This window comes from Capricornis sumatraensis, chromosome X, assembly GCF_032405125.1.
Source record: "Capricornis sumatraensis isolate serow.1 chromosome X, serow.2, whole genome shotgun sequence".
Classification (NCBI taxonomy): domain Eukaryota; kingdom Metazoa; phylum Chordata; class Mammalia; order Artiodactyla; family Bovidae; genus Capricornis; species Capricornis sumatraensis.
The window spans coordinates 112,022,454-112,048,986 of NC_091092.1; the positions used below are offsets into that span (position 1 = coordinate 112,022,454).

General features: G+C 38.5%; 1 protein-coding gene across 1 annotated transcript in view; it reads left to right on the forward strand.

Moving 5' to 3' along the window:
- The window catches only part of DMD (dystrophin), a 1,795,368-nt gene that overhangs the window by 1,131,224 nt on the left and 637,611 nt on the right, over nucleotides 1–26,533 (forward strand). The window contains exon 47 of the mRNA XM_068961890.1: nucleotides 7,621–7,738. Coding sequence (XP_068817991.1) covers nucleotides 7,621–7,738 — 118 coding nt within the window. The remainder of the gene's footprint in view (nucleotides 1–7,620; nucleotides 7,739–26,533) is intronic.

Consider the following 26,533-nt stretch of genomic DNA (forward strand, 5'->3'; position numbering starts at 1 on the left):
CAAAAATGGTTGTGCACAGAAAAGGGAAAAAAAATCAACAGAATGAGAAGACAGCTTTTGGAATGAGAGAAAGTATTTGCAAACGATGTATTTGATAAGGAGTTAAGGGAGGGGGGTTCATGATGGGGAACACGTGTATACCTGTGGCGGATACATGTTGATGTATGGCAAAACCAATACAATATTGTAAAGTAATTAACCTCCAATTAAAATAAATAAATTTATATAAAAAACAAAATATATAAGGAAATCATACAACTCAGTAGTAAAAATAGTAATAGTAATAATTATCAGATTTAAAATTGGGCAGAGGACCTGAATAAACATTTTTCCACAGAAGACATCCAAATGACCAACAGCCCTATGAGAAGTACTCAACATCACTCATCATCAGGGAAATACAAATCAAAATCACAGTGAAAATTACCGCACACCTGTTAGAATGGCTATTATCAAAAAGACAAGAGATTACAACTGTTCATGAGGCTATGGAGAAAAGGGAACCTCCGTACACTGTTGGTAAGGAGGTTTCTCAAAAGACTAAAAGCAGAAATACCGTGTGATCCAGCAATCTCACTTCTGGGTTTATATCTAAAGGAAATGGAGTCAGGATCCCAAAGAGATATCTGCACTCCCTTATTCACTGCAGCATTATTCACAATGGCCAAGATATGGAAACACTTCAAATGTCCATCAGTAGATGAGTGGATAAAGAAATTGTGGTATAGGTATATTTACATTGGATATTATTAATACTTAAGAAGGGGGAAATTCTGCCATTTTTGATAACATAGATGAACTTAGAAGGCATTACACTAAGTGAAATAAGCCAGATATAGAACAGCAAATACTATGAAGTCTTACTTATATGTGAAATCTAAAAGCAATGGGACTCTGAGAAACAGTAGAATGATGGTTGTCATGGGCTGAGGGTAAAGGAAGTGGGATGATATTGGCCATAGGCTACAAACTTCCAGTTATAAGATGAATAAGTTTTAGAGATATAATGTAAAGCATAGAAATACTAATAATGTATACTTGAAATTTGCTGAGAGTAGATCTTAGGTGCTTTCATCACGCACAGGCACACAAAAGGTAAGTATGTGAGATGGTGGATATGTTAACTAGTTTGATCGTGGTGATCATTTCACAATGTATACATATATCACAACAAATTTTATACTTCTATATATATTTTCTATTTGTCAAATATACCCAAATAAAGCTGAAAAAAACCTGAAATATAGAGCTTAAAATTTACACACCAAAAAATTGTATAATTTAGACAAATAAGCCCCAAGGACCAAGTGAGCCCTACTTCTTTTAGAACACTCCCTTTGATACCCTAAATTTGGTTAGATATCTCTGCTGTATGCTTTGATAACTTCTTGTGCCTTTCCTATCATAATACTCCCTCAGTTTATTATAATTGCTTGTTTACTGCCTGTCCTCACTACTAGTTCATTTTTCACTTGAGAATAATAAGTTTTCCTCCTTCACTGCTATATCCTTATGACTAGCTCAATGACTGGCATAACATAAATACTTAAAAATGTTCACTGAAACCCAAATTGGAGTACATTCTACAAAATGCCTGGCTCATGTTCTTCAAAACAGTCAGTGATAAGAAATTCAAAGAAAGGCAATGAATTATTTCAGATTAAAGGTGACTAAAGAGATACATGAGGTTGGACCAGTAAATGAAAGGCAATTAAAGGAGCAATCTTGATATTATGAATAAAGAACATAGATTAGGTTATAGTACTAAAGCCACATTGCTGCTGCTGCTGCTAAGTCGCTTCAGTTGTGTCCGATTCTGTGTGACCCCATAGATGGCAGCCCACAAGGCTCCTCTGTCCCTGGGATTCTCCAGGCAAGAACACTGGAGTGGGTTGCCATTTCCTTCTCCAATGCATGAAAGTGAAAAGTGAAAGTGAAGTCACTCAGTCGTGTCCGACTCTTTGCGACCCCGTGGACTGCAGCCTACCAGGTTCCTCCATCCATGGGATTTCCCAGGCAAGAGTACTGGAGAGGGGTGCCATTACCTTCTCCATGAAATTTCCTGAATTAGAAATTAAGCTGAGATTATATCAGAGAATGCACTTGTTTTTCTTAAAAACGAACACTGAAATATCAAAAAGACATTCTATCTACAGATTATTCTCAAATGGTTCTGAAAACAAATATAATATTACATACACAGATACTATATATATATGTAATATTAGAATGATAAATGATAAAATGTGACAAAATATTAACAGTGAATCTGGGTAAAGGGTACATGTGAATTCTTGGACCATTCTTATGAATTTTCCATAAGTTTCAGATTACATAAAAGTAAAGTGAAGTGAAATTGGAAGTCACTCAGTCATGTCTGACTCTTTGTGACCCCATGGACTATACAGTCCATGGAATTCTCCAGGCCAGAATACTGGAGTGGGTAGCCTTTCCCTTCTCCAGGGGATCTTCCTAACCTAGGGATCAAACCCAGATCTCCCACATTGCAGGCGGATTCTTTACCAGCTGAGCCATACACAGGAAGCCTATATAAAAGAAAAATGCTTTTTAAAAGGTACTTATTGAGTGAATGAAGGACAAAAGGCTAACCAGTTAGAAGGTGCTTATGAAGAAGTGACCAACTGAGATGCTGGTAGAACATTCAGAGAAGTAGGGAAGTTCTGCCCAGCAGGAAAATATCCAAGTCAGTCTACAATGCACATGAGAAGTGAGGAAGTGGAGGACAATAAAGACAACTTTGAATTTGGCCCATCTATTTGCAGAGGCAGCCGAATGCAAGAATAGAAGCCTGGATTAAGGTGCTCAGTGAGGCAGTTGAAAGCTAGACAGATGATTAGCATCCTCACAGGTAAATCTTTTTCGGTTACTAGAAAGACTACAGTTTAGAACCCACCTGACTTAAATGCTGATTTTCTTCCAGACATAAGGTAATTCTATAAACTCTCTCACCTTGTCAATCTTTAATGTTAATTTTTTAAGTTGTAAATAAGAGTCTAAGGTCTCCATTTTTACATAATATGTAAGTTGGATTCATGCTTATTTCCTGAAAATGGCAACAACTGAAAATCACCATAGGCCTTTGTTCTAAGTTTAACTATGGGAAGATTGTTGATTTTTGTAGAAAAATACTAAAAATATAACAAGTTTCTAGTTAAGGTCTTTGCTTAGACATATAAATACTAAATATTCAACTACACATATAGAGTTTTCTATTGGAGTATTATTTAGGTAGAATTTCATTTTAACAAATTACATTACAAAGTGTAATTCTTTCTAAGAGTCTAAAATGACCTACTTTTGGTATGCATGGCTCCATTGTTTAGCTGCTTTTTCATAGGATTGCTATTTATAACCACTTCTCTCAACCCTGGGGAGACTTAGTAGGATTAACGACTTCTGATTCACTTTGTATTTGAAGATCTTTTTTTTTTTTCTCCATCTTTGCTCAGCTAGTGGAATCCATGATGAATTCTCATCTCCAAGGGGTAAGCTGTTTTTAGCAAAGCCCAGTAGCTGGCTTATGACTCCTTAGAAATAGCATTGATTCCTTTCTTCCTTTGTGCTTGTTTCTTCCCGAATGATAGATCCATGTAGATGTGCTCAATTATCATGCTTAGGTACTGCTAAGCATGCCATAGTTTTAGTTTTATTCACTTAAGTTATAAGTATCTGTGTTCATATAAGAAAAATAAGCATAATTAGCATTCTACTGGTTTGGTATGACAAATATAGACCACTAAACCCAGAATAAAACATTTGAACAATGGAATACAACTGGAGGTCAAATGAGGATGAAGATTAGAGGAGAAAGAGAGTACCATCTGCTACCAGATTGGGGGTAGAAAATGGAATTTTGTAGATGGATATTTTGGAAGTGGGTAGTATGAGTAATGATTAGACCCAAAGTGTTCTCTCATCTGTGGGTATCTCAGATGAAGGTCATTGTATTTGAGAATTTATAGGATTATGAAACTAAGTTGTCAAGTCAAAGAAATTGTGATAGCAAATAGAGTACACTCAAAAGAAAACCAAATGAAAAGAAGAAATAGTTGTTCCTACCATTGCGTGGATGTGTCCTGTTTTTTAGCATGAAGATCTTTCAGTCACTGTTGTATACAATGTTGTATACTATCTTAACAAAAAACAATGTTAAATGAATGTCATATTCAAGTCCTTCCCTTTAGTTTTGGAAAGAAAAGTCCTATTCTGCTCTACTGTGAAACCACTGTTTAATTAGTGTATTCAGTTCAGTTCAGTCAGTCATGTCCGACTCTTTGCGACCCCATGGACTACAGCACACCAGGCTTCCCTGTCCATCACCAGCTCCTGGAGTCTACTCAAACTCATGTCCATCATGTCAGTGATGCCATCCAACCATCTAATCCTCTGTCATCCCCTTCTCCTCCTGCCTCCAATCTTTCCTATTAGCATCTCATGAATCCCATATATATAATATATATTCACACATTATTACTATTGTACAGTTTCTTTTTTGAAATGGACATTTGTCCATGTTGACCAGAAAGTGGGATAGAGCTATAATTTTGTTTTGAAATATTTTAGAAAGGCATGGTTTTATTGCAGTCTTGAATCTCCTTGGATTTTTAAGGAGGCTGCTTCAAAGGATGTCATTAATAATCTTCTCAGGTGCTTACAAAGTATGTGTCTGTCAGCAGAATTAGAGAATCACCCAACTAGAGAACAGGTTTCACAATACCCTGAGACCTATTTTGTTCATTAGAGAGGAAAATGGCTTGTTTTAAGTCTAAATTGACATGCTTGCTAATTTCATCAGTAAAAGCTGTTCATTGTGGTCAGGTTTAATTTAGAGCCTGGTAAGGTTCAGATTAGAGTTGATCAAGTTACTTCTACAACAGACTTCTTAAAGGAACTTTGTAATCCTAAAAGAAGGGAAAAATCATAACCATCCTTGGGGTTATGTATCCATAATTTAGATGCAAAGAATGGCCTTGTTGTTTGAGGATGGGTTAATATGAAATCAAAGGAAAATGACAATAAAGATCATCTTTGCTATATAAAAATTTTCAAGTGTCATAAAACACAAATTTTTACTTAAATTGCATAAATCATGCCTAATGAGTTTATTTACTACTATGTCTGTAAGACCTGAAACAGTGCCTAGCACTTGATATTTATAAAATGAAAGAATGAGTCAGTAAATAAATGAATGTATGTACTTTGCTAGCTCCAGGCATTTAGAGGGGAAGATTTGAATTTATGGGTTCTGGGTAAGTCTATTTTTCAAAAATCTATTATTGAATGTATTATACACTTAAGAGTTTGGAATTCCAAAGTAACTTTTCGGCTTACTATGTCACAGATGACCAGAGTGTAACATTCTAATCCTGGAAAATATCTTTCGTAAAAATCTGTCTGTGACTATATGGTTCCTACTTTAGAATTTGTTCAGGACTCTCCAACTGACTTATGCCACTTACTTCAATAGCTGTCTTTGGCAATTTGTTCCATATTTCAAACACACTTTTGTGTAAAGAAACGATAAAAGTTAGAAACCTGAAAATTGGATTTTTCTTCTGAGCAATCACAGCTTACAAATGTGGAAAATTTGTTAAAAGTTAACCCCTTCAATTTTTCAATACAGAGAGGGGAAAATGCTCAAAATAGATGGGCAATGTTTGGGTAAGTTCTTCCTATTATTTTAATAGCACTAAAAGCAACTGAGCTCAAATCACAGGCCTATTTCCTACCCCTTCACAAGAGAAACATTCAGAATGATCAAAACTTGGCCTTTCTAAATACAAAAGTCTTTAGAAAATCAGCACCAGTCAAAGGGCATAGTAGATAACTAATTTCCATGAACTTTACCATCTACCACATTTCACCTCTTGACTTTCATTGGCCTCATGTGGTAGTAGAAAGAGCATAAGATTTAAAACCATGAAGACTTCTGGCTTAGTTTTTTAGTGTGGTTATTCAGAGAATAAAAATGAGGAAACATGTGTAAAACATCTGTCACATAGCAGTTTTAAAGTAATGCAAACCAATAAAATGTATTCAGTTTTAGTACAAGGACAAAGGAGATACCTTACTTTTCCCAAACTTCTTTGAAAATATCAGTGGAGTTTTGACCTTTCGTGTAGAGAGAATAGATGACAGAGGCAATAAATGGACACTTGAGGGAAGGAGAACATTGCTACCTATAAAGTATATATTGTATGGTCAGGCTACTCAAGATGGCTGTTCCCTTGCTCTCTGTATGTCCCTGACTGACCAGTGCCTGCATCACTTCTACCCTCTGCACATGACTGACTCTTATGTACAGTACCTGGTGTGGGCCCTGACTGATGATTGTGTTTATCAAAGACGCAATGAGGGGCGTGCCCTCTACTGGTCTCCCTGATAACTAATGAGCCCATCTGATATCATTTCTGCTGTAACTAGCCATCCCTCCTCCCTTCCCCCAATGCAGATTACCCTCACTTGCTACCCACCTTCTGCTATACATGGTGGGGTGTCACCCCAGGACCTTGCTTCAGACATGTAAGCTCCCCCATCCATTAGACCACTGGTGTCTCTGTCGCTGAGTCTGGGCTCTTTTTTCAGTCATGAAGTTGAGCAAGTGCAGGTTTTGTGGGTCTATGGGGTGCAGCCCAACATATATATATATATGAAAGTGAAAGTTGCTTAGTCATTTCTGACTCTCTGAGACCCCATGAACTATACAGTCCATGGAATTCTCCAGGCCAGAATACTGGAGTGGGTAGCCTTTCCCTTCTCCAGGGAATCTTCCCAACCCAGGGATCGAACACAGGTCTCCCACATTGCAGGCGGATTCTTTACCAGCTGGGCCATAAGAGAAGCCCATATATATATATATATAGTTGGCTCCATTCTCTTTGGTACTTTTGTAAAAGCAGTATTAAAGTCAGTTTTAATACAAAATACAAATACTAACTTCTAGTCTGATGCTTTCTAAGCTTGCCTGATGATGAGCATTAGAAAATTTGTTTAAAAGGTTGATTCGCAGCCCTCCTTAGAGCCCATTCACTCTAAAGTGAGGCAAAGGAATCAGTTGAATCTTACTAGAGTCAATTTTGGGAAAAGATTAATTTAGCTCATCTACATCATCTTCTCATTTTATAGGTGAGAAATTTTAAGCACAAAGAAGTTAAATAAGTTCTCTCTCTTAAATCACTTCTCTGTCTTTTCTGTTTCTAAAATATATACCTCAATTTTGACACTGCACAGCATGAGATTACAAGTATAAATAGCCATCAGTGTCTTAAATATATTTTCATAATTCAGAATTACATTGGTTTCTCATGGCACTCATATATTGGTGTACGTAAACCCAGGAACACTGAAATGACTCCATCTAAGCTCTTAACTAGTGAAGCAAACCCATAATCAAGATTTTCACTTGAAATATTTTTGGTATCGAAAAATGAAACACATTTCTTGTTAAATTGCTCTCTGTAAAGCCTAACACATTAGAGATTTATATCTAATAACATCTTGTTTTATTTCTAAAAGTGCCTTGGTTGGTTTTTGAAAATTACCCATAAAAGGAATGCGCAGTGCTGGAGGAACTCAGGATTGTTCCATTTGTTCCTTCAGGCAACACTGCAGGACTTGGAGCAGAGGCGCCCCCAGTTGGAAGAACTCATTACTGCTGCCCAGAATTTGAAAAACAAGACCAGCAATCAAGAGGCCAGGACCATCATTACTGATCGAAGTAAGTCTTTCTTTTAACAGGCACATGAAACTTAGGGAAAGATGTATGAAAAGCTTCTATGACGACTTAAGTTCATACACCTCCATTATGTTTATAAAAATATTGAGACTATTGTAACTAAGGTTTTTCAGTTCATAATGTTATCTTTCAATAACCGAATGTAATTCCAGGAAATAGATAAAAGATAAAATTCATCAATCCAGATTTATGTCGTTGCAAAGCATGGAGTGGCGAGCATGGGTGTGGCAGAACACCCCCTCCTCCTCAGTTGTCATGTATCTGGGCTGGCATCCATGGAGATGCCATTCTCTCCGTCATATCCTTGGTTGTTGGTTCAAGCAGGCGGTTTCTTCCAGGACCGTTTTTTTCTTTCCTGTCTGCAGTGGCACTTTCAGATCTGCATGTCTCTCTGCTGCTTGTTTGCCCACATTGTGTAATATCAGAGATCTTTGTACCATTCCTCATGCCACACTGCAGGGGAGGTAGTGGGAACTTGGAGAGGTTCTTTAAGGTCTACCTGACTAGACATTGCACATACTCTCTTTACACAGGATGCTTCAGAGTGACTGTGCATGGGGTCAGAGAGAGGGCTAGGGAGGAGACAGAGTAAGGAAAACTGCTCTCCATCATATTTTTCTCAAAGGCTCTTCTTAGAAATAAGGCTGAGGTCACCTCAGCTAACAAAGTCTCTTGGATCTCCCTGGGTTTCTGCCCTTCCTTCCCCGTCTCTTCCTTCCAGGGATACATACTGATACTAAATTTTCTTACTTCCCCTGCAATGTCCCCTTATGTCCCTCCCCACATCTGGAGGAGTGTTTTCTAGTGCAGGAGGAGGGGGAAAAAAAAAAAAAACACCTTTGTTTAATCATTCTTTTTTTTCCTTCCAAAGCTTTGTCTTACACCAGGCCTAGGCTTTTGAAACTTAAAAACCAAGAGTCTATCTCTTCATAATATACATTCTGTTGTGTCAACACTTTCCTGAGGAAGTAGAAAGCAGAGTGTTTGGCTGCCAGTGTGTTGGGGGAAGGGAAAGAGTAAAGAGAATCAAAAGTTCTGGTTAATATTTTGAAAGAAACATTTAATATTCAGAAAATACTACTCATGCTTGCATTTATTAGGTAAATAGTATTAATAGCTATTATTTTGTTGAATACCTCCCATGTATCAGGCAGTATGTGAGATGTGTATGCGTATGTGTAAAATCTTTACAAAATCCTGTTGGCTAAATTTCATAATCCCCATTTTATAGATGAGGAAACGGTTTCAGAGAATGATTAATCAAATTGTTCATGCTAACAAAACAAGCAAAGAGCAGATCTTGGAATTTGCAAATGTCTTTTTCTGGCTTATAAGTGTGTTCCTTTTAAAATGTTTACCACTTCTCATCTTGTTTTGTTGTTTTTGTTAATGACTTTAATCACTAGGACTAGGACTAAAGACTATTTCAATCTGCAATTATGGATGTTTAGATTCACTTTCTGAAGACATTTCCTCTTTGAGTTGTAGTGAATATTAATTAAAATAGACTCTTGATTTTAAAATTTTAACTCTTTATTGTTGATCAAGCAATGTATTTGGATATATGCTGATGTATTATTAGGTGCCAGTAGCCACTACAACGGGCTCCCCAGGTGGCTCAACAGTAAGGAATCCGCCTGCCAAGCAGGTGATGGGGGTTCTATCCCTGGGTCAGAAAGATCACCTGGAGAAGGAAATGACTACCCACTCCAGTATTCTTGCCTGGGAAATCCTGTGGACAGAGGAGCCTGGTGGGCTACCATCCATGGGGTTACAAAGAGTTGGACATGGCTTAGGGACTAACCAGGAGCAGCAGCCACTACAGCAAGTAAAGTAAATCTTAGTAGCTTAGAACAGTAGAAGTTGACTTTTTTATTCTGGTATATTCCACAGTAAGCAGCCCATAATGAAGTCATTCAGGGACCCAAGCCCCTTCTAACATAGAACATCAAAGTGTTATGCATTTAATCGGGCAGGTGAGGAACCAGTATTGACCACTGGCATTTACTATGAGCCATGCCTGGAAGTCGTACACATTATTTTCTTCATAATCTGTTGGCTGGAATTTGTCACAGGGCCACATCTAACTGCAAGGGAAACTGGAAAATATTATCCAACGTTGAGTCCAGGAAAAAGAGCAATTAATTTGGAAAGAAACTAGTCAGTCTCTTTCACAGCTAGTTTGGATAGGAAGAATGTGCTTAAGTTCTATAATTATGTGTAATGTATAGGATATCATTTCTATAACCAGCCATACAAAAGCAAAATTGCCTTGTAATGACCAACATAGATAGCTGTCCAACTGACAGAGTGTTCCTCCCTCATAGTGGAACCATAAGGCTTCCCTCACCAGGCTGAGACACACAGGCCCAAAAGAGTGAATCTTAATGAATGAGTTATGAGACTGAATCCCCACTACACAGTTAAGTACTCTGTTTCTTGCCTGAGAAATATGGAAATTTGGCTAAGATGTTTATGAAAATCTGAACACACTATATAGAAAGTCATTTGTTATTTTCCTAATGAAAAATAACTTCATTTTTCTCCCTAAGAGGAAAATAACACTAATCTATTTTATAGTATCCATTCAGCTTTGTCTAAACAGTTTCCATTATCCCTTGCAATCTTTTTTAGATCTTGTATTAATGCTTTTTCATGATGTAGATTAGCACTGAGTGACCAGAGGGCAGGTTTGTGTATCTCTGCTAATATCCAGTGATTTGAATAGTTCTGCTTTTCTTAGCTTTTGTCTTTTAGAAATGAATACCTTTTTGAATATTTTCAGCAGAGTGGAAAGATTCCAACCCATATGGTCCAATAAAGCATTTTCTTAAAAGCAAGTGCCTGTTGAGACTTGTCATGTTGCTTATTAAGAGCCTAAACCGGAATCTTAGTTCTAAATATTCCTGGAGCCTCTATTGCTGGTACCAGGATAATTCTGACAAGATATGTTTATCTAAACAATGTCATTTGCAGCCTTGCTGTACTTCAGTTTATCTCTCCATCTGAAATCAATAAAGTGGGATGGAAATTCAATACTCATAAAGTTTCAATCATGTACAAAATAGAATTTTTCTTGGTATAGATTTGGTTTTCAGGGAATGCGTAGAAATAAAATACTAGCTCATAAAAGTGTATTTTCTTATTTGAATATTTCACTATTCCCTTTTTATTGCCCTGAAGCTTCTAGAAATACTTAAAAAGGAATCAGCTAAATAAAGAAAAATATTCAATAAGTATATAATACTATATTGAAACATGAGTCCCTCCTTGGTAAATCCCAGTTCATAACTTTGAACAGTTGGGAAAATCTATACATAGTTATTACATTCTGTCAGGAGAAAAGTCCAGTAAAAAGCAATTCTTCTCTCCTGGTAATACCCATGCTAAAATCTCAAGTAATTGCGTCTGCATAATACCAGGCATGTTTCACTCTATAAAACTGTTTCCATGGTATCTGTTGTTTTCAGGTGATTATATTGATGGAAATCATGTTGTAATAATCAAGGTGAAAGTGTAAATTTCATTCTAAAAGCAGTCAGGTGAAAAATTCCCCTCGCTCTGTCTGATGTTCAAACTGCTCATTTTCCATGACTCCTTTGGTTGCTGAATGTGTCAACCATTCCTGGTCATTTTCTTCTGCAGAAGCGCTAGGTCAGGGGACAAAAAACGGATAAGAAGGATCTAAAATTGCTCCCTTGGAAGTTTCTGAATTATGCAAAACTCTTGTGCATATCTGTTACTACTGCAAATCTTGGTACCATAGTACCTCTCATAACAATGAGGAGGATATGGGAAAAAAGAACTGCTCTTTTACTGTTCTGTTTATTCCTCAAATAATATCGATGGACATGGTTTATCTGACATTTGTATTTGAGAACTTTGCTTTTATGCTTCTCCTTCCATAACCCCCACCATTGCCATTTTAAAGATCTATGGCAGTGGTCCCCAATCTATGTGGTACTAGGGACCAGTTTCGTGGAAGACAGTTTTTCCACAGACATTGTTGGGTGGGATGGTTTCTGGATGATTCAAGGGCGTTAAATTTATTGCACTCTCTATTTCTATAATTATTACCTCAGCTCCACCTCAGATGATCAGACATTAGGTTCTGGAGGTTAGGGACCCGTGATCTATGGCAATAGCACATCCAGGTATTAAGGGCAAGCTGCCTGGGCTGGCCACTTACTACCTTTGTGACCCTAAACAAACAACTAGTCTCAGTAAACTATCTGATCTCAGTTTTCTCCTCTATAAAATAAGATTATTTCTGTCTACTTCAAGGTTAAGGGAATTAATTGAGGTATTGCATGAAGAGCACTTAGATCCCAAACATAGTAAGAGCTCAGTGAATGTTATCTCTTGTTTTAATTATAATCTGATCAGGTTGTTTGAATGCTTAGGGGGAAACATTTAAAGTATTTAATAATCTCTTGCTCAGATGGTAAAGAGTCTGCCTGCAGCACCAGAGACCCAGGTTCCACCTCTGTGTCGGGAAGATCACCTGGAGAAGGAAATGGCAACCCACTCCAGTATTCTTGCCTGGAAAATCCCATGGGTGGAGGAACCTGCAGGTTACAGTCCGTGGGGCTGCAGAGTGGAACACAACTGAGCCACTTCACTTTCTTTACTAACTGTGATTTTTTCACTACCTTTCTTTATATATATATATATATAAATTTATATATTTCAATTAGAGGCTAATTACTTTAAAATATTGTCTTGGTTTTGCCATACATCAACATGAATCCACCACAGGTGTACATGTGTTCCCCATCCTGAACTCCCCTCCCACCTCCCTCCCCATACCATCCCTCTGGGTCATCCCAGTGCACCAGCCCCAAGCATCCTGTATCATGCATTGAGCCTAGACTGGCGATTCATTTCACATATGATATTATACATGTTTAAATGCCATTCTCCCAAATCATCCCACCTTCGCCCTCTCCCACAGAGTCCAAAAGACTGTTCTATACATCTGTGTCTCTTTTGCTGTCTCGCATATAGGGGTTATCGTTACCATCTTTCTAAATTCCATATATATGCGTTAGTATACTGTATTGGTGTTTTTCTTTCTGGCTTACTTCACTCTGTATAATAGGCTCCAGTTTCATCCACCTCATTAGAAATGATTCAAATGTATTCTTTTTAATGGCTGAGTAATACTCCATTGTATATATGTACCACAGCCTTCTTATCTATTCATCTGCTGATGGATATCTAGGTGGCTTCCATGTCCTGGCTATTATAAACAGTACTGTGATGAACACTGGGGTACACGTGTCTCTTTCAATTCTGGTTTCCTCAGTGTGTATGCCCAACAGTGGGATTGCTGGGTTGTATGGCAGTTCTATTTCCAGTTTTTTAAGGAATCTCCACACTGTTCTCCATAGTGGCTGTACTAGTTTGCATTCCCACCAACAGTGTAAGAGGGTTCTCTTTTGTCCACATCCTCTCGAGCATTTATTGCTTGTAGACTTTTGGATTGCAGCCATTCTGACTGGCGTGAAATGGTACCTCATTGGGGTTTTGATTTGCATTTCTTTGATAATGAGTGATGTTGAGCATCTTTTCTTGTGTTTGTTAGCCATCTGTATATCTTCTTTGGAGAAATGTCGATTTAGTTCTTTGGCCCATTTTTTATTTGGGCCATTTATTTTTCTGGAATTGAGCTGCAGGAGTTGTTTGTATATTTTTGAGATTAATTCTTTGTCAGTTGCTTCATTTGCTACTATTTTCTCCCATTCTAAAGGCTGTATTTTCACCTTGCTTATAGTTTCCTTTGTTGTGTAGAAACTTTTAATTTTAATTAGGTCCCATTTGTTTATTTTTGCTTTTATTTCCAATATTCTGGGAGGTGGATCATAGAGGAACCTGCTGTGATATATGTCGGAGAGTGTTTTGCCTATGTTCTCCTCTAGCAGTTTTATAGTTTCTGGTCTTACGTTTAGATCTTTAATTCATTTTTAGTTTATTTTTGTGACTGGTGTTAGAAAGTGTTCTAGTTTCATTCTTTTACAAGTGGTTGACCAGTTTTCCCAGCACCACTTGTTAAAGAGATTGTCTTTTCTCCATTGTATAGTCTTGCCTCCTTTGTCAAAGATAATAGGTGTGTGGATTTATCTCTGGGCTTTCTATATTTTTCCATTGATCTATATTTCTGTCTTTGTGCCAGTACCATACTGTCTTGAAGACTGTGGCTTTGTAGTAGAGCCTGAAGTCAGGCAGGTTGTTTCCTCCAGTTCCATTCTTCTTTCTCAAGATTGCTTTGGCTATTCAAGGTTTTTTGTATTTCCATACAAATTGTGAAATTATTTATTCTAGCTCTGTGAAAAATACCATTGGTAGCTTGATAGGGATTGCATTGAATCTATAGATTGCTTTGGATATTATACTCATTTTACTATATTGATTATTCTGATCCATGAACACGGTATATTTCTCTATCTATTGGTGTCCTCTTTGATTTCTTTCACCAGTGTTTTATAGTTTTCTATATATAGGTCTTTTGTTTCTTTAGGTAGATATATTCCTAAGTATTTTATTTTTTTTTGTTGCAATGGTGAATGGAATTGTTTCCTTAATTTCTCTTTCTGTTTTCTCATTATTAATGTATAAAAATGCAAGGGATTTCTGTGTGTTGATTTTATATCCTGCAACTTTACTATATTCATTGATTAGCTCTAGTAATTTTCTGGTGGAGTCTTTAGGGTTTTCTATGTAGAGGATCATATCATCTGCAAACAGTGAGAGTTTTACTTCTTCTTTTCCAATTTGGATTCCTTTTATTTCTTTTTCCTCCCTGATTGCTGTGACCAAAACTTCCAAAGCTATGTTGCATAGTAGTGTGAAAGTGGGCACCCTTGTCTTGTTCCTGACTCTAGGGGAAATGCTTTCAATTTTTCACCATTGAGGATAATGTTTTCCGTGGGTTTGTCATATATAGCTTTTATTATGTTGAGGTGTGTTCCTTCTATTCCTGCTTTTTGGAGAGTTTTTATCATAAATGGATGCTGAATTTTGTCAAAGGCTTTCTCTGCATCTATTGAGATAATCATATGGCTTTTATTTTTCAATTTGTTAATGTGGTGTATTACATTGATTGACTTGCAGATATTGAAGAATCCTTGCATCCCTGGGATAAAGCCCACTTGGTCATGATGTATGATCTTTTTAATGTGTTGTTGGATTCTGATTGCTAGAATTTTGTTAAGGATTTTTGCATCTACCTTTCTTTTTAAAAAAATGGAAAAAGAGTTTTAGAAGATCAAAAGAAGAAAGTTAGTTGCTTTGGAAAAGATGGAATAATCTATATAAACAGAATTAAACAAATATTTGAGAAAACCTTTATGTGAGTGATAATACAAAAAGCAAGGCAATTTATGTAAGCTATTTCAATATTTACTCTAACCTTAGGAGGTGGGTTTTATTATAGAGACAGAAAACTGAAGCTCAGAGAGCTTAAGTAACGTGCCTACAGTCCTAATAAGATGTCATGTGAGGGACTAGGATTTAAACTGATGTCTATATAATTCTGAAAACTAAGGCACATCAAATAGTAAAGGCTTGCTAGTCAAAAAATACAAAGAAATATTTACTTAAAAACTTAAAATATTAGGAGTAACTTCAGTTTCCTATAATCTGTATATAGTGTTTTACTTCTCCCATTTATATTGTTCTCTTCTATCTATTTGCATGTCTAATTATAGGATTGTCACTTACACGTCTTGGAAATGTACACAGTACTAGTTGTTCAATCTTGACCAAGTAGGTTCACTTCTCTAAGCCATGGTTCTGTCATCTGTCATGTGGGGTTAATAATAATACTTAAGCTAGTAGGGTGATTATAAAGATAAAATTATGTGATGTTTCTCAACTGAAGACCTGGCATATACTAGATGCTCATTAAATGGTAGATACAATCAAGATGAGATGAATTTGATGCAGAAAAACTGGAGCTGGGAGAATATGTAGGGGAAACCATAAGTGAAAGTGAAAGTTGTTCAGACATGTCCCACTCTTTGCAAGCCCATGGAATTCTCCAGGCCAGAATACTGGAGTGAGTAGTCTTTCCCTTCTCCAGGGGATCTTCCCAACCCAGGGATCAAACCCAGGGTTCTCACATTGTGGGCTGACAGATACCAGCTGAGCCACAAGGGAAGCACAAGAATACTGGAGTGGGTAGCCTATCCCTTCTCCAGTGGATCTTCCTGACCCAGAAATCAAACTGGGTCTCCTGCATTGCAGGTGGATTCTTTACCAACTGAGCTATCAGGGAAGCCCTAGGAACTTCAAAACAAAATACCAAGTCTTAAGAGAGTTGTTTCTTTCAAATTGTTTTTCCAGCTAAGACTTTTGCAAAGTGGTCCAGATTGACTTTGTATAAATTTTAAGAGAATGAATTTGTATCACATTGCTTAAAGAGCTGGTATACAGGGCTGTAGAGAGGAGAATGCTCTACTGTACAAGAATAAAAATACACTCGCAGGATTTTTGAATTAAGTGACAATTTTATAGCAGCTTTGTCAACCCATCATTCATTGCTGCAGCCAAATGTAAGAACTCCTTCATGGTGAAATAAAAAGACTTTGTTATTCTCCACATTTTTATGAAATCTCTATTGCTAATGAAATGCCAGCCAATATCTTCCTCTCAGGTATTGTCTAATAGAGAGTTGCTTATTTTAGAAGAAGTGGATTCAAGCATATCAATTTCCTTCTCTTGACATCCAGTACTTGCTGTCAACTGTTATAACTATTACAAGCAGCTCTCAAAATTCACACCCACCAGGATGCTGCTGGCAACCAAGGAATTCAGTTCAGTAAATATTTGAATGCTTACTCTGTGTTAGTTAACATCAGAGGTAATGGAGAGGATACAGGGAGGAATGATTCAGCCTTTGTCTTAAAAGAGCTCACAATCAAATATGGGTATTTGGACAAGTGTATCTAGGCAAGGCAATCTAGGGTAAGAACTTCAGTAGAGAAGTATTACGAGATGCAGAGAGATCACACAAGAGAACGGGAAATTGGATCTGAACGAGAGGGTCTTGGCATGCTCCCTGGAGGTTAAATTTTGTCTAAAAATTCTACATTTGATTAAGATTCTGAAAAGAGGAAGAAGCTGGAGAGGGAAGAATATTTCAGGAAAGAATGATAGGAGAATACGTAATTAGACTTACTTGGTTAGCTATGGTATGATGGATGAATGTATAGGAGTATGTGTCTGTATATGTGTGAGCACATAGGTCGTGGAGGATAAGGCAGTAGACAAAGTCCACGAGAGCCTGAGCTAGAGCAGGGGCAGTGGAGTGGAAAGAAAGAACTGAATTAAGATATCCAGTTGACCTAGCATTAACAGAATTAGGACATTGATTCAATATGTGGAACTGAAGATCTAAGAGAGTGCTGGCCTTGAAAGATTATGAGATTCAGTGCTTCAAAAAATGGTAACATCATAACCAGAGAGAACTCAGGAAAAGGAGTTGATTATGGGTGATAAAATAATGCACTTAAGATACAGCTGATGATGAGAGTGAGAAATAGTGGAAAAACAAGAGGAGGCTTCAGGAATAAAGTTATTTCTAGACAGATTCGGAAGTTACCTGGAGTGAATAAACTTACATAGAGATAGGGTGCTGAGTGAAAAGCAAAGCAGACCTAAGGAAGAGCCTGAAACTAGGTTTACATTTAAGGGATGTAAGAAGAGTTAGCACCGCTTGCCAGACCCCCAACCAGTGGCAACTTGCAATATGTTATAGGTGCATTTAGATACACATTGATGAAGAGCATATAAACTTTGCACTATATTTTGTTTTCTGTATCTTCTGATGTCCAACTAGTCTAATAGTAAAAGTTTTGGTGCAGTGGACCTTGATGTTATACCAATGATTAAACAAAATAGCACTTTCTCAATCCTACTACAAAATAAGAATTTTAATACATATTCTATATTGTTATTATTAATCCTTTCTTCCATTGTTCTTGTTTGCTAGGAGTTCAGTTCAGTTCAGTTCAGTCTCTCAGTCATGTCCGACTCTCTGTGACCCCATGAATCGCAGAACGCCAGGCCTCCCTATCCATCACCAACTCCAAGAGTTCACCCAAACACATGTGCATTGAGTCGGTGATGCCATCCAGCCATCTCATCCTCTGTCATCCCCTTCTCCTCCTGCCCCCAATCCCTCCCAGCATCAGAGTCTTTTCCAAAGAGTTAACTCTTTGCATGAGGTGGCCAAAGTACTGGAGTTTCAGCCTCACCATCAATCCTTCCAATGAATACCCAGGACTGGTCTCCTTTAGGATGGACTGGTTGGATCTCCTTGCAGTCCAAGGGACTCACAAGAGTCTTCTCCAGCACCACAGTTCAAAAGCATCAATTCTTCAGCGCTCAGCTTTCTTCACAGTCCAACTCTCACATCCATACATGACCACTGGAAAAACCACAGCCTTGACTAGACAGACCTTTGTTGGCAAAGTAATATCTCTGCTTTGTAATATGCTATCTTAGTTAGTTACTGTTAGTTGCTCAATCATGCCCGGCTCTTTGTAACCCCATGAACTGCAGCCCACCAGGCTCCTCTGTCCATGAAATTTTCCACGCAAGGATACTGAGTGGGTTGCCATTACCTTCTCCAGGGGATCTTCCCAACCCAGGGACTGAACCTGGGTCTCCTGCACTGCAGGCAGATTCTTTATCAACTGAGCTACAAAGGAAGCCATCTAGGTTGGTCATAACTTTCCTTCCAAGGAGTAAGCATCTTTTAATTTCATGGCTGCAATCACCATCTGCAGTGATTTTGGAGCCCCAAAAAATAAAGTCTGACACCGTTTCCACTGTTTCCCCATCTATTTCCCATGAAGTGATGGGACCACAGGACCAGATGCCATGATCTTAGTTTTCTGAATATTGAGCTTTAAGCCAACTTTTTCACTCTCCTCTTTCACTTTCATCAAGAGGCTCTTTAGTTCTTCTTCACTTTCTGCCATAAGGGTGGTATCATCTGCATATCTGAGGTTATTGAGATTTCTCCCAGCAATCTTGATTCCACCTTGTGCTTCTTCAAGCCCAGTGTTTCTCATGATGTACTCTGCATATAAGTTACATAAGCAGGGTGACAATATAAAGCCTTGACATACTCCTTTTCCTATTTGGAACCAGTTTGTTGTTCCATGTCTAGTTCTAACTGTTGCTTCCTGACCTGCATACAGATTTCTTAAGAGGCAGGTCAGATGGTCTGGTATTCCCATCTCTTAAAGAATTTTCCACAGTTTACTGTGATCCACATAGTCAAAGGCTTTAGCATAGTCAATAGAGCAGAAATAGATGTTTTTCTGGATCTCTCTTGCTTTTTTGATGATTCAACGGATGTTGGCAATTTGATCTCTGGTTCCTCTGCCTTTCCTAAAACCATCTTGAACATCTGGAAGTTCACGGTTCATGTATTGCTGAAGCCTGGCTTGGAGAATTTTGAGCATGACTTTACTAGAGTGTGAGATGAGTGCAATTGTGCGGTAGTCTGAGCATTCTTTGGCATTGTGATTCTTTGGGATTGGAATGAAAACTGCCCTTTTCCAGTCCTGTGGCCACTGCTGAGTTTTCCAAATTTGCTGGCATATTGAGTGCAGCACTTTCACAGCATCATCTTTCAGGATCTGAAATAGCTCCACTAGAATTCCATCACCTCCACTAGCTTTGTTTGTAGTGATGCTTTCCAAGGCCCACTTGACTTCACATTCCAGGATGTCTGGCTCTAGGTGAGTGATCACACCATCATGATTATCTTGGTCATGAAGATCTTTTTTGTACAGTTCTTCTGTGTATTCTTGCCACTTCTTCTTAATATCTTCTGCTTCTCTTAGGTTCATGCCGTTTCTGTCGTTTATCGAGCCCATCTTTGCATGAAATGTTCCCTTGGTATCTCTAATTTTCTTTAAGGGATCTAGTCTTTCCCATTCTGTTGTTTCCCTCTACTTCTTTGCACTGATCACTGAGGAAGGCTTTCTTATCTCTCCTTGCTATTCTTTGGAACTCTGCATTCAAATGGGAATATCTTTCCTTTTCTCCTTTGCTTTTCGCTTCTCTTGCTAGGAGTAGTGAGTTTATTAATCAGCATTCTCCAGAAAACTCTCTCTCTCTCTCCTTACATATATATATTCACACACATATACACACACACATCTCTCTAGAGAGATGCATACATATTGATTTTTATATGTTTATGTTTATTTAAATGCACACACATTAAGAGAAAACGAGTGAGGGATTTGAAGGAATTGGCTCATGCCACTGTGAGAACTGGGGTGTCTGAAATCTTCAGGGCACTCTAGCCGGATGGATAGTCAGAGAAGAGTTGCTACTACAGTCTTGAGTCCAAAGGCCATTTGTAGGTCAAAGTTGTTTTTCCGTTTCTACGCACCATAGTCTTTTCTCTTGAGGATTTCAGCTGACTGGATGAGGCCCTCCATGATTATGGAGGCTGATCTGTATCACTCAAAGTCTGCAGATTTAAATGTTAATCATATCTAAAATGCACCTTTATAAAAACCCCAAGGCTGATGTGTAAACAAACAACTGGGCATCATCGTCTAGCCAAGTTGACGCATAAAATTAAATATCACAGTGAGGCTCATTCTGCCATGTGTTTCTTCATATATAAATTTCATTATTTCTTTAATTATCTTTTATATCCAGTTAATAGGGTACCTCGGAGAAGGCACTGGCACCCCACTCCAGTACTCTTGCCTGGAAAATCCCATGGATGGAGGAGCCTGGTAGGCTGCAGTCCATGGGGTCGCCAAGAGTCGGACACGACTGAGTGACTTTACTTTCACTTTTCACTTTCATGCATTGGAGAAAGAAATGGCAACCCACTCCAGTGTTCTTGCCTGGAGAATCCCAGGGACGGGGGAGCCTGGTGGGCTGCCATCTATGGGGTCACACAGAGTTGCACACGACTGAAGTGACTTAGCAACAGCAATAGGGTACCTGGAAATATATATTAAATAATGGAAATGATCTTTAACGTCTTAATGAGTTTCAGAGCTCCATTTCAATAATTGCAATTCAGACATTACAATTTTTACCTGTAAAAAACAAGTGTATGTATTTTTTCTTTATTGTGTGAAACTAATACTGAACATCTATCATGAAATAATTCTATTTTAATGTATCTCATTTTTTAAATGTTATAAGAGAATTAATATAAAAATATATTTGAATAGACTTTAAAATCAAATTAATTGCTATGACTATATTTAATCATTAGTCTTTCATGTAAGTGTGTAATCAGAAAAATAAATGTACTCTATTTAAAGTGATGTAGCTACAATTATGAACATAAGTACCATTTTCTACTAATTGCTTATTTTTTCATTATGTTTCTTTCTAAGGAAACAGATTTAGATTAGCAAGTGTGCCATTCATCTACTCTAAAAGCTAAATATAATGAACGTAACTATAAATGAGTAGGCTCCTCTGTCCATGAAATTCTCCAGGTGAGAATACTGGAGTGGGTAGCCATTCCCTTCTCCAGAGGATCTTCCCAACCCAGGGATCAAACCTGGGTCTCCTGCATTATAGGCAGATTCTTTACCATCTGAGCCACCAGAGGAGTTCCAGATTTTCATACACTAGCATTTTCATCTTATGGCCTAATAGGGCATTGCAACTGAAAACCTAAATTTCTTTTATATTTGGGTACCTCTGGGCCTAAGGAAGAATATTACTCCCTGCTGATACTATACAGTTTAGATGAAGCTATGCCAAGGGTTAGATATCTTCCATGGACTGCTCCTTTTTACTATTATCTCGGCTCTCCTCAGGCACTGAAAGAGTGTTGGGATTATTTGAGATCTGTAATTTCTTTCTTTACCAAATATCCTCATTAATAATTTGAAGTGACATAACAAATTGCTGGCCACTAGTCTCTATTCTTTTATACCTTCCTTAAGGGAAACATTTATGAAGTAAGCAGGATTAATGGGTTGTGACTTTTTATATGTAAAAGACTGAGCTGGGCTTACTCCACTCGAATGAAGAAAGGGAATTTGTGTGTACCTGTTGCTGCAAAATAACCCCCAAACTCTATGCCTTAAAAGAGCAACAATCATTTTTTATCTCTCACAGATTCTCTAGGTCAGGAAACCACTAGTGACTTGATTGAGTGGTTCTGTTTTGGGATTTCCCATGAGATTGCACACAGTAGGCACCTGGGGCTACAGGCATGTGAAAGCTTGACTGGGGCTGGAGGGGTCACTCTCTGGGAGGCTCATTCATGTCATTCGTGAGGTGGCGCTATCTAGCTGGTTCTTCTCTCCATGAACTTCTCCGTGGGACTGCTTGAGTATTCCTGTAACTTAGCCTCAGAATTCATACTGTTCCTTCTCTAGGAAATTATTTGTCACAGATCAGCCCTGATGCAGTGAAGTGGAGGAAGGAGAGACTCCAAAAATCATAAATAGCAGGAGGTTAGGATCACTGGGGATTTCCCACATGGCACTAGTGGAAAAGAACCAGCCTGCCAATGCAGGAGACGTAAAGAGACATGGGTTTGATCCCTGAGTTGGAAAGATGCCCTAGAGGAGGGCATGGCAATCACTCCAGTATTCTTGCCTAGAGCATCCCCATGGACAGAGAGGACCTTAGTGGACTATAGTCCATGAGATCACACAGAGTCGGACAAGACTGAAGCAACTTAGCACACACACACAAGGATCATTGGGGAGCACTTTGGAGCAGACCACCATAGGATATTTTTTAAGCCTTAGAATGAAAGTTTTATGAAACATGATCACATGTTGCTTTGACCATCTCCATCATACACCCCAACAAATGTCCAAGCTCCCCTTCCCCTGAAAATGGCAGACCACTGATGTGTGCCCTTGATCCCCCCTGTACACACTGAAAGGAAAGAGAACCCATGAAGACTTTTCTATAGCTGCTGGACATGGTGGTAATTATGTCAAGTACACCCAGCCTAGCTCCATGTGGAGATTATGGGATTTGGAAAGAAAGCTCTTGAGCTGTGGAAGCCTACCAGACAGACCTGGGCAGCTAGCAGTTGGCTGTTGGATAATGATGACAAGGATTATGACAGTGATGATTATTTCTTTTATGTTTGTGAGACAAACACCTAAGAATGGCTCTCCTTAATTTCATTCTAAGAGTAATGTGGTGCTGAAAGCAGTGGATCTAAGATGGGCAAATGTGGTTTAAATCCTGCCCCTGCTCACCATTAAAGATCCTTGGCAGCTTACATAGTCTCTCTCTGATGCTTTGCTTTTTCATCTATAAAACTGGGCTCTGATGCCTTCTGTACCAGATTGCTCTCAGGATTAAGTGACGTGACATCGAGAAAAGCCCTTCTCAAATGGCAAATCACTACAAAAATAAGTATCTTGATCATCTTGAATTGCTATGACAAAATACTATAGACCATGTAAGTGAAATAATAGACATTTATTTCTCACAGTTCTGGAGGCTGAGAAGTCCAAGATGAAAGTGCCTGCAGATTCAGTTCCAGTGAGAACCCCTTCCTAACTCACAGAGGGCCAGTTCACAGAGAGCAGAATGCCAATCCCATCGTGAGGATCCACCCTCATGACCTCATCTAAACTTAATTGCTTGCCAAAGGCCGCATCACCACATACCATCACATGGAGCATTAAGGCCTCAGCATGTGAAAACTGGAAGGACACAAGCATTCAGTCCATCACATTCCGCTATCTTCCTCTTTGACAGTTCCACTAGGTCTGCAAGGTGTCAACAGTTACAGGGCCCTGCTGGAAGGGTAAGCGTTTTCTACATCTAGAAAATGGGTACATGAAGACTGAGAATAGTTCTTCTGTCTATACATAGAAACTTTACCACTTGTTCAAGAAGTTTTCCTTCAGAGAGTGTTGATTCTCTTAAATTCCAGTCTAGGGCCTTGGGAAAAAAAAAATAGGTTCTACATCAAGACTTTCTGAATGAAATGCTTTATAGTATTTTATTCAGTATTAAGATAAAGAAAAACTATTTATGCAAGGCATTCTATTTTTATGGTTTCCAGCTACTGCATATTCTAATTTATTGCCAACTGTAAATATTCTGACTCTGGGCAGCAGGAGTCAATCTACTGAGAGTCCCCTGTGAAGTCTACAGGGCAGTGATAGAACAGTAAACCTGGCTGTCACAGTCAGACTTTTCTCTTCAGTAAAGGAGCCTTAGAATTGTTGCCTTGAGCCACAGCTAGCTTGCAGAAAAGTAAATAAAATTGGTGGAGGGAAGGAAAGGCAGAGAGTCATGTACCAGCCTGATTTCATTTGTTATCAGAAAAATGTGTAATAAACAAGAGAATGTTTGAAAAGATAAAATTGGGTCTCAAATGTACAGAATAAGAATGAGAAGAAAGCACCTCGCTCCATAATTAAACAGAAAACCGTGCCATGAATTGATAAAATGCAGTCATCCTGAAAATGTGAACATCAAGTGTAATTGTGCAGAAAGATAAGGTCATATGAACAGCATAAGAATATGTAGGTTCATGTTGGCCTGTTGAAACAATGGCACTTTACTGACTCCTCCTGAGAAATTTGGTGGAGTCTGAACTGTTGTAGGGACCACTGAAAGGGAAAGCCACAATGCTATTGGGCTGTAAAATGGGGGGATTTTCTTGATGATTGCTACTACTTGGAAATTGCTCAGAGTTTTAGAGTATCAGGTCATGTGCCTCTCAGTGTTGGGCACCAGGCCATACTTTGTGGCACATAGCAATAAATCGAATGGGAGTCTATATATATATACATATGTATATATATATATATATATTTTTTTTTTCTTAGCATTTGGCAGAGCACCCAAAATGTCAAGGTTTCCCTCTCAGTAGTTAGGAGTTTTGATAACTGGAAACATCCCAGAGAACTCCAGAATATATGAAATATTTGAGACGTTAGACTGTTAAAATGTTTACCTATTTATTTGGCAAAATCAGATTTTATTCAAATCTGAAAATATCTCATAAATAATAATGATATTTTAGATCAGTGTTACATTTTATATGAGCTGGACCAAGAACTCTGATGCATGTTTGAGTTGATTTGATTTCCACAATGTCACCTAAAGCTGATACAGTTATTCCTCAGTTTCTCTGGGGGATGGTTCCAGGAGACTCGGTGAATACCCAAGTCTACAAGTGCTCAAGTCCCTTATATAAAATAGTGAAGGACAGTGAGTAGAGCTGGCCCTCTGGCCACAGATATAGAGGACCAACTATATTGTCCTCATTAAATGAATGAAGGTATCAAGGATGATAGCTATTAATACCTTGTTCAAAGTCACCACACAGATAGAATATGGTAGAGTCACAATTTAACCCAAGTCTTTTGATTCTAAAAAGGATATTAGGTGTATGTTCTTTCCCCGAACCTATGCCAAGGGAGACAACATTTGAGATTCAGTTATTGAAAGTTTGTAAATAAATATATATGTGAAATAAATAAATGTATATAGGTTTTTCCTGTGGTCATGTATGGATGTGAGAGTTGGACTGTGAAGAAGGCTGAGCACCAAAGAATTGATGCTTTTGAACTGTGGTGTTGGAGAAGACTCTTGAGAGTCCCTTGGACTGCAAGGAGATCCAACCAGTCCATTCTGAAGGAGATCAACCCTGGGATTTCTTTGGAAGGAATGACGCTAAAGCTGAAGCTTCAGTACTTTGGCCACCTCATGAGAAGAGTTGACTCATTGGAAAAGACTCTGATGGTGGGAGGGATTGGGAGCAGGAGGAGAAGGGGACGACCGAGGATGAGATGGCTGGATGGCATCACTGACTCGATGGACGTGAGTCTGAGTGAACTCCGGGAGATGGTTATGGACAGGGAGGCCTTGTGTGCTGCAATTCATGGGGTCGCAAAGAGTCGGACACGACTGAGCAACTGAAAGGAACCGAACACATTTATATACCTAATTGTATTCTTATATATTCATGTATACATAGATTTATATGAAAATTTTATATGTAATAATGATGTATATTTATGTATTTATTAGCTTGTGATAGATTATTTCAATAAAGTTAAATTATACCAGGTATTTACTGAATCATGAGACTTAAAGATCCCACAGTTCAGTTCAGCTCAGTCGCTCAGTTGTGTCTGACTCTTTGTGACCTCATGAATCGCAGCACGCCAGGCCTCCCTGTCCATCACCATCTCCCGGAGTTCACTCAGACTCACGTTCATCGAGTCAGTGATGCCATCCAGCCATCTCATCCTTGGTCGTCCCCTTCTCTTCCTGCCCCCAATCCCTCCCAGCATCAGAGTCTTTTCCAATGAGTCAACTCTTCGCATGAGGTGGCCAAAGTACTGGAGTTTCAGCTTTGGCATCATTCCTTCCAAAAAAATCCCAGGGCTGATCTCCTTCAGAATGGACTGGTTGGATCTCCTTGCAGTCCAAGGGACTCTCAAGAGTCTTCTCCAACACCACAGCTCAAAAGCATCAATTCTTCGGTGCTCTGCCTTCTTCACAGTCCAATTCTCACATCCATACATGACCACAGGAAAAACCATAGCCTTGACTAGATGGACCTTAGTTGGCAAAGTAATGTCTCTGCTTTTGAATATGCTATCTAGGTTGGTCATAACTTTTCTTCCAAGGAGTAAGCATCTTTTAATTTCATGGCTGCAGTCACCATCTGCAGTGATTTTGGAGCCCAAAAAGATAAAGTCTGACACTGTTTCCACTGTTTCCCCATCTATTTGCCATGAAGTGATGGGACCTGATGCCATGATCTTCGTT